We start from the raw sequence: 9,251 nt of genomic DNA, 5'->3' as shown, positions 1-9,251 counted from the left end.
GTATTCCATGTGTGGGTGCACCTGCGCCTTATAGAGCTGTAGGCGGTGGGCCGGTGTGAAATACTGTCTCGATCTGTTGTGCACACCGAGCTTTTTTGAGGCTAAATTTTGACAATATAGCCACTTCAATAATCTAGTCATTTTAATACTTTCTTTTTGATACTGAAGACGTTTTGAATTTTTCATTTTGTATAACTGGACTTTCTGGTACCGTGAACATTTTAATATTTTAGACCAGATGAACCCGAGCGACTGAACAAAATAAATATGTTCTCGATATAAATCTCTCTCAACCATCTTAGAAGAACAATTCCCCAAACCGTAATTTAACGTATCTCGTTGAAAAAATATGTTCTACCCCATTTTAACTTATTAACAATAATCTATTGCAAAATATTTAATATTTACTGTTTTAAAAATACGCTGCAATTGGCAAACGATAAATGCTTGCAGATGACCTTTACAAAAAATATAAACATAATTATCAACTCTTAATACAAAATAGGTAACGCGTATATCAAAAAACCAGACAAATGCGAGTCGGACTCGCCCACCGAGGGTTCCATACGTTTTAGTATTTTTTGTTATAGCGGCAACAGAAATACATACATACATACATATAATCACGCCTATTTCCCGAAGGGGTAGGCAGAGACCACGGATTTCCACTTGCTACGATCCTGACATACCTCTTTCGCTTCCTTCACTTTCATGACATTCCTCATACACGCTCGTCGGTTTAGGGTGCTCTTGACCTGGCCTTTCTTCAGGATTTCCCCGATTTGATCAGAGAAAGTCCGCCGAGGTCTACCCCTTCCAACTCCCTCTTCTACTTCTCCCTTACCAACCTTCTCTCTTCTTTCTTTCTTCTTTGTTAACCTTCTTTCACTCATTCTTTCCACGTGTCCAAACCATCTCAACATACCTTTCTCAATTTTTGTCACTACATCTTCGTTCAGTCCACACTTTTCCCTTACAATCATACAAATACATCAAAATACATCATCTGTGAAAATTTTAACTGTCTAGCTGTCACGGCTCATGAGATACAGCCTCGTGACAGACGTACAGACAGACAGACAGGCGGTATCAAATGCTAGTTTTTGTTCTGATAACAGCAAAAGTTTTATAAAAATATTCTGTTGAAAATTCACTGGTTAAACCCCATTTGAAATATGGATACTTACTCAGGAATTCACTGTATAAAACATATGCAAATGCAATAGAAAGGGTTGAAAACAAATTCTTGCAGGCGGTTCATACAAAATTGAGAGCGTCTACCTTACGTCGATCTGTTGCACTATTATAAGTTGCAAACTATGGAGTGTGGATTTAAGAGGAGAGAAATCTGTTATGATAGAACTGTTGCAAAAGTGTCCAGCTGTCAGCTATAAATAATAGTTCCAAATCTCTCCAGAGTAGCGCTAGAGTAGCTAAGAACCTAGGCGTTATTGACGGAGTGAAGTGTGCTGTCTATGATTTGATTTTTTTGTTCAAGTACTCTAGGTATTGTAGCGCCACCTATTTAAGGTTTTTTGATGACGCTTTTTGGTATATGGCGATTACTTTCTTTACCTCCACCTTCCATATTGCAAACGTTGGGGATCAGACAAAATTGGTGTTACACAATTACTCTCTATAATATCTGCAGAGGGCATTATAATAGTATGGAATTCCTGTACCGGCTGCAGTTTAGAGTCCCTTCTCGGTAAAGCTCGCGCTCTAACACTTTACTCTCTGTTTCCACCGCCTGTACCTGTAGTAACGCCGAGTTGCGAGCCCTTTTGCGTCATATTTGTAACACAATAAAGAATTTACTTTAATTGATATATTCAATGTTGCATAGCCTAAATATCGAAATCAAATAAGTACTCAATATTATTAACAGCCAACATAGTGATCGTCAGTAAAGTGTTCATCGTCGCTATTATTTCTACTGTCATTTTCATTGTCAGATGTGTGGGGTGCGAGGCAGCGCTAACAGTTTCTTAGCGACAATAGGAGAGAGAATGGATAACCCTTTTAAACGACTTAGGGTGTCGTTGCATGCTCCAAAGCACCAAGACTGTAAATAGGCTATTATTAAGATAGAATTTGGATAAACTAACATAGATATAAGTAGGTTTTACTGTACTTAAAGTAGGTTTTAATGGACTGTAATTTGGTCTGAAATAAATATATATTGAATTGTAAGATTATATTTCGTGTTAGTAATTAATTTGTATGTAACAGTGCTTGAGAGTGTTTAAGTGTGTAGATGTTCCCTTCAGTAAGTTCACCTAGTAGGTATGTACCTGACAATGAAAATTACTTATCCTGTCATATATTAATTAACTTTTTATTTATCGTTTTTATTTTTATTGTTCTTGTATTTTCGTCAGTTGTGACATTGTACATTTATATTTTGGATTTTGTAAGTATTTACCTACTTACTGTTATACTAATTGTATTGACAATCCTTATTGGAGCTATAATTTTATATCTTTATATTTTATTTTGTTGATCATGATAGAAATTCTTATATTTTTGACATCAATGCAAATTTATGATGTAATTGTCTTTCTCGAAATAAATCATCTAATCATCTAATCTAATCTATATTTTTTGTTGTTTCTCCAATATATACAATAAAATTAAAAATACTAGTGTTGCCTTTGATTTGACTGCAAATTCGGAATTTGTTTTATATTTAGTCCGACTCATAAAAATCAACGTACAGTCCAGTCCAGCTTAAGCAGAAAACAAAAAAGCAAAAGTACGAGGATTCCTCGTCCCCTTTCCCCCACTTTTGTGTCCCATTTTTGAGTTTTTAATAGTTATTAGAAAAACGGTTCAAATTACTAAAAAACTGCCAATGAACAACATATTCTTCATTAAATACCTTACAAAAGATGCCATTCACGTATTTTGCTTTCAAATTATGCAAGGTGTACGTTTTGACGAGCGATTATATTCTGCCATACGACTCATACAAGATAGTGGGACAGCTTTAAGAAATATCACCCAACCAAGGAAGACTTCATAATTATGTCAAAAGACGGAATATGGACGGTCTAAGACTATAAAAGAACACCAAATGATGCTTTATCACCTAATGTCTCCCATATTGTTCATAGTGTCCGTAAGGCACAAAAATATGCTTAGCCAAAATCTTCAAAATAATGCGTGACTCATAATATAACACTTAATCTCAGTTATATACTTCCAAGGCACTGCAGAGCAGAATTTCTACGGAGAATGTTTTGATTATAGAAAGTTTTATTGTAACTTTGACCATTACTCTAAAAACAATGAAAATCTCCAAACTGAGACCCAATATTGTGGGGAAGGGGAAAGCATCTACTTGACAATGTGCTTTCCCTTTCAAATTTTTCTAACCTAAATATGCTACATGAACGCCAAGTTTCATGCTTTTTTCCGGAGTTTTGTTTGTTAACGGAATGAACCGGACTATAACAGATAGGAATCAGGTAGGTAGTAAAAATATTTTTATGTATTATTATTTTGAATTATTATTAGATCATTTCATACAATTCAATAGCAGCATTATTAGCACACCTTGGACGGTTTATTTCTCTTAATGCTTAGGCACTTGGTTCTGGTAGTTAGGATAGTACTCCCTAACGTTGTAGAAGTTGGGGTACTCTTCTCCCTCGTGGTAGATGGACACATCCTCGTTGTAGATGTTGGGCTGCCTGAAGTAAGTTTCATACACGGGGCGGTCGAAGGGATAAGACATGGGCTTCATGTCGGGGAAGTAAGTCCTGTACTCTGCCATCTCCTGAGGCAGAGGAGTGTGGGGGTAGATGACGACGTATAGTTGGAAGGGGAAGCCACCCCTGGTACCCCTAGGCAGCATCATTCTCCGGGGCTGGTAGAAGAACCTCTCCGACATGTCAAGAGGAATCTTTCCTTGTTTGAAGTATTTCATGAGGTCAGCCACAGATACGGAGTCCTCCTTGAACAGGGCGAAGTCGGACGAGTGGCGCTCGATGGTGTTCTGTCCAACGGTCAGCTTGTGCACGAACCAGTCGAGCTCAACAAAGTTCATCCAGTTGTCTTCAATACTAAGAGGATAGCCATTGCTGTCGTATTTGGGACCCAGGAAGAACTTGATCACGGCATCAGTGGCGACGTCAGACTTGACATCGACCGTAACGGTGAAAGGCTTGTGGTTGAGACGGGGCTGACGGACGGTGTAGATGGTAGGGTCGTTAGCCTTGAACTCCTCAACGCTGTGGAAGATGTCGTTGGTAATGTCAAAGTCGTAGGGCTCAAAGAAGGTAACCAGTCTGTCGGTCCTGACGCCGCTGATCCTAACTCCCTCGAAGTGGAGCTGGCTGTAGCTGTAAGGTTCAAGGTACTCTTTCCATTGGAGGAAGTAGTTCAGGATGCGAGCGTAGAACTGATAGAAGACAGGGTCGCGCAGAGAGGTCTGGTACAGCTCCAGAGCGCTGGGGAAGATGGTGTATCTGGAAAGACAATCAATTATTAGTAAACTTGTAATAATCTTCCACTTGAAAGCAACCAACATGCAAACATTTTTAACATTTCAGCATTTATGTCATGTTGTGTCTTTGATGGCAATTTATGGTATTATTTCGTGCAGGTGCCATTTATGAATGAATGAATGAAATTTATTCCAGAAAATTATTTCCATATACATTATTATGGTGGCTGAATAGACTACAAATATGAATTATAACCACAAACTACGTGACAAGAAAAAAACGGGTAAGTGCGAGTCAGACTCGCGCACGAAGGGTTCCGTACCATTATTTATAAAAACGGCATATAAATTATGTTTGTTGTATGGGAGCCACCCTTAAAATTTATTTTATTCTGTTTTTAGTATTTGTTGTTATAGGGGCAACAGAAATACATCATTTGTGAATTTCAACTGTCTAGTTATCACGGTTCATGAGATACAGCCTGGTGACAGATGGACGGACGGACGGACGGATTTTGACCCTTTACGGAACGGAACCCTAAAAATGCCATGATATTGCTTTATCTGTTGCTGTCATCCCTCAAATGGTGATGTATGTTTTGATAACTTACCTGTCAGTAGGCTCAGGAGTGCCGGATAGAAGATGCAGACCGATGATCTCGTAGAAACGTTCGTAGTTCTTAGGCAACTTCTCGTACAGGTCGACAGTGGCAAACCAGTAATTGGCGACGAAGTTGATGGCGTTGGAGTTGCGCAGGTCGATCTCTTGGTTGTACTGCAAAGAAATTGAAATTTGTAGTAAGAGTACTGATAACAGTATTCTTTGGTGATCAAAAGTAGCTATGCCATTTTTATTAGGGTTGTGATGGGTTATTAGGCAAATTAAGAGTTATACTCACAGCCTTGAAGTGGCCTTGCTCCAAGTAGTATAAGAAACTCTGCTCGTAGGTGGAAAGGTAGCTAATGTACTGTTCATTGTCTACATTGTTGATCTGGTAGTTTTCGTTTCTCGAGAAGAAGGGATAGTAAGAGGACAGCTGGCAATAGTAACCGGTCTCGACGGGCATGTACCACGAGAATTTTGGGATCTCTCCAAGTCCGTTGCTAAGACGGTTTAGGTAGTACTGAGCAATAAGCTGTTGGTAGTTGAAGTAGAAGATGTCTGCACGCATCTGTTCAAACTGAGGGAAGCTAATCTTGTCCCACCAGAAGGGGTAGAGAGTCTGGAAGTAGTAGTAGTAGGAGTTCATGCCAATGTCCTCAGTGAAGTAGGAAAGCCTGTCCTCAGCGCTGCCAGTCAACCAGGGACTAGTGTAGTTGGAATAGAAGACGTATCTGCCGTTTTCGTGGTAGATGCCGTGGGTGGCAGCATAGGCGGGGTCGAAGTCGCCGTTCTGCATCTTAGTACGGTAGGCCTTCAGGAAAGTCTTGGTGTTGACGAAGTACTGAGGGAACATTTCGTACGGAGCAGGGAGCACGAAGGTCTGGGTGTCGGGGCGTTGGTAGATAGCGATGTAATAGGCGTAAAGGAACTGTCCATCGTTGAAGTGGACGCGGGCGAAGGCGGCGGTCCTGTAGAAGGTCTCGAAATCTTTGGCGTAGTAGAAGAGCTTGAAGAGAGCGATGGCCTCCTCCCTCATCTCATCGTAGAAGACTGAGAAAGTCTTGTACTTGGGCATGAAACCGCTCCTGTAGTACATCAAGAACTCTTCGACGGCCTTCCTGTCCTGAAATCAAAAAGGTTGGTTCAGTATAAAGTTCAAATGGTCTTGTTAACAATTCAAATCATCCTGAAACTGAGTGTAAAATCCTTTTTTACTCAGTTTCACGCCTACGTATAATTATTTAATTAAATAATAAATTTTTGTAAGTTAAAATTGAATCCCAATTTCTTGTTCTAAAATCTTCTTTCTTGTTATATAAATATAATCAAGTTTACATGAGTAGAAACTTGTTTCTTACGGTGTAGTTGTCAATGTTAGCCTCGACATTGTATTCGTTACCAAGCTTGAACCAGTCGGCGTCATTTCTGTACTGTCCTATACTCTCCAGAAGGTAGAGGACTCTCTCTTGGCGCTCGATGAATTGAGCGTCAACTGTAACAATAAAAATAGAAATAAAATACAGCACGTTATCAAACCAAAATATAGTAAAGATTTATTAAATATAAAATTAACTGAAATAAAAAAGAAGAAGGTTAGCTGAAAGAGATCCCTTATAGGGATACGTTCGACTATGTACTTTCATTTCTATAATTTATTTTTGTAAACCTGTGTTGTGTACAATAAAGTGATTACTACTTCTCCTTCTAGTACTAAAATGTAATCAGAATGTAGGTCCATTATCAGATTATCACACATAGAAATGCCAATAAATTAATTTGAACCAAAAACCACTGTTTATTGTAGTAAATTTATAGAAGCACTTTTAATAGTAGTTTATGTGGCTGCTTCTTAATTAAAGGCTTTAAAGTACGAGTGTGGGTATATAAAACGAATAAAATGAGTTTCATATAAGCATCACACGAGTATTTTAATGCCTAATTAAAATACTCGTGTGATCTGAGACTGTACATACAGTTAAGTAATGTTATTACAAACTTAATAAACGTCAAAATTGCGGTCGTGCAAACTTTTTTTATGTAGAGACAAACTAAAGTCGTGGCCGACTGCCATGACATTCGATTTCAAGAAACATGCGAAATTTGTCGAAGCTGCTTCTGACACTTCATCATCATCTACATCTAACAAAATAACAATTTTTGAAATAAAACGAGAACAATAGTACATTACGATACAAGTGCGAAAAATAGGAAATTCGAAACGAGTGGCGATAAATTAAAACACGACCGAAGGAAGTGTTTTAAATCGACACGAGTACAACGTTTTACAGTACATATGTCCCTTTAAATTTTCGACATAGTTACATAATGTGCTAATTTACGCACTAGTGCGGAAAAGTAGCACCATATGTACTGTAAAATATGTAATAAAACCGAAAAGAATATAATAAAAATGTTCGACGTGATCAATTCCTAAATACCACATACAATTGGTACAACGGTAGGCTAATTTACCAGTGAATTCAAATCTTATATTAGGTCATTGGATTAGCATTGGCATCCAGCGGGGCAATGCGGCCAGCCTTCTGGGTACGCTACCGAGCGACTTCGACTTAGGCCAAATTTTTTAATAAAGGTAATGAATTCTTGTACTTTTTTTAGTATTTAAGCATATTTAGTTGCCAAGCGAATTTCAAGTAAATTATTAAAAAATAAAGCTCTTACCAGATTTCAGCTCCACTTCATTATGCGGAACAGACGGAATGGAACCGGCGACGGCCAGGGCCACGACAGCAGCTAGGATCAGGACAGTCTTCATCTTTCCAGACAGACCTCAACTGTGCCGAACTTACTCCAGGTATGGTCTTATATACCCGATCCATCACCTTATCTTCTTCCTAGCAACATAATTGTTTACGAGTATAATAATCAGGCGACCTTTCACCGATGTTTACAATTTCGACTATCTTCGCAGATAGTCGAAATATAGTGGAATGGAATATTTTTAATGAAGTTAGTGATAAACATTCTATCTCATCAAGGCGAAGACTAGAATGAAAGGTACATGAACTAGAGCCGTTTCCGCTAATTCTCCATTTTTCTATATTTATCTGTACAGTGATTTTGTTGTTTCTCACTATAGAGGTACTCTGAGGGATGAATATATATTTTTTTATATTATAGGACATTATTACACAAATTGAGTAAGTCCCACAGTAAGTTCAAGAAGGCTTGTGTTGAGGGTACTTAGACAACGATATATATAATATATAAATACTTAAATACATAGGAAACACCCATGACTCAGGAACAAATATCCATGCTCATCACACGAATAAATGCCCTTACCAGGATTTGAACCCGGGACCATCAGCTTCGTAGGCAGGGTCACTACCCACTAGGTCAATCCAGTCGTCAACTGGTCGAGGTCATATGGTGATACTTAACAATTTTTGACTACAAAGCCAACTCCGAAATCGCGGAAAAATATGATTCATATTCATATTCTTTATTTGTAATGACGATACATTGTCATAGATACGTAATTTACATTATTATATACAAAAGGTACGAGTATGTTAGAAATATATAAAAATTAAATTAGGTAGTTATTATTGTAAACATTGATAAAATGATAATAAAATTAAATTAACAGTAAAATAACTACATCCCGTTCCAATACGTTTGGCTAAAGTATATTCAATAATTAAGGAAGTCAAATAATTAATAAATAAATATTATAGGACATTATTACAATAATAGAAGGCTTTCTATTTAACATTCATTAGCCTTCCAGGAATTCCTTTTAGGAAGGATTTTCCATAGAAAACATTGACATGAAATGAATGACAAGTCTGTGCTGAGTTACTAGGTTGTTTGGACTCTATTGCACTTTTAGTTGATTTTTAGATCTTTGTCAGTAGGTAGGTAACTTAATAATTATTTATCTATCTATGTATTTAATAATTAAATTAATTAATTATTATTAATATGGTAATGTCGGAATACTTGTCCATTGCTTGAATTTGCTGAATTGCGATTGAAAAATAATAATTAGGCTAATATACAAGGTGCCCGTGAGCATTGCGAGACATTTTAACTAAGCATTCCTGGTAATATTTAGAAAATAAAATGTCATATCAAATTTTCTGGATTAGGCCTAGTTTCAGAGATAATTAAATGTTTTTCGAAATCATTATTTCGCTATAAGTCGGTACAAAATACATTTTTCACTGCGGT

The 9,251-nt window shown here is 37.5% G+C and overlaps 1 protein-coding gene across 1 annotated transcript; it reads right to left on the bottom strand.

The window, feature by feature from the left end:
* Positions 1 to 3,486: 3,486 nt before the first annotated feature.
* On the bottom strand, positions 3,487 to 7,866 carry LOC133528223 (arylphorin subunit alpha-like). Its single transcript, XM_061865502.1, has 5 exons — positions 7,737 to 7,866; positions 6,413 to 6,546; positions 5,350 to 6,177; positions 5,062 to 5,225; positions 3,487 to 4,472 (listed from the first exon to the last, which is right to left on the bottom strand). The coding sequence occupies exons 1-5, from the start codon at positions 7,828 to 7,830 to the stop codon at positions 3,578 to 3,580; spliced, it is 2,115 nt and encodes a 704-aa protein (XP_061721486.1). The 5' UTR covers positions 7,831 to 7,866; the 3' UTR covers positions 3,487 to 3,577.
* Positions 7,867 to 9,251: the final 1,385 nt, after the last annotated feature.

Source organism: Cydia pomonella, chromosome 19 (genome assembly GCF_033807575.1).
Source record: "Cydia pomonella isolate Wapato2018A chromosome 19, ilCydPomo1, whole genome shotgun sequence".
In the NCBI taxonomy this organism is placed as follows: domain Eukaryota; kingdom Metazoa; phylum Arthropoda; class Insecta; order Lepidoptera; family Tortricidae; genus Cydia; species Cydia pomonella.
Note: the sequence above shows the minus strand (reverse complement) of the source record. Positions and strands in the feature narration are given on the sequence as shown.

Bases quoted from the DNA above. Each gene is read 5' to 3' on its own strand.
- LOC133528223 (XM_061865502.1), bottom strand. From the start codon at position 7,830: ATGAAGACTGTCCTGATCCTAGCTGCTGTCGTGGCCCTGGCCGTCGCC. The intron at 6,547-7,736 runs GTAAGAGCTTTA...TTATTGTTACAG, and splicing joins TGAAGTGGAGCTGAAATCTG to TTGACGCTCAATTCATCGAG. The intron at 5,226-5,349 runs GTGAGTATAACT...ATTTCTTTGCAG, and splicing joins AGCAAGGCCACTTCAAGGCT to TACAACCAAGAGATCGACCT.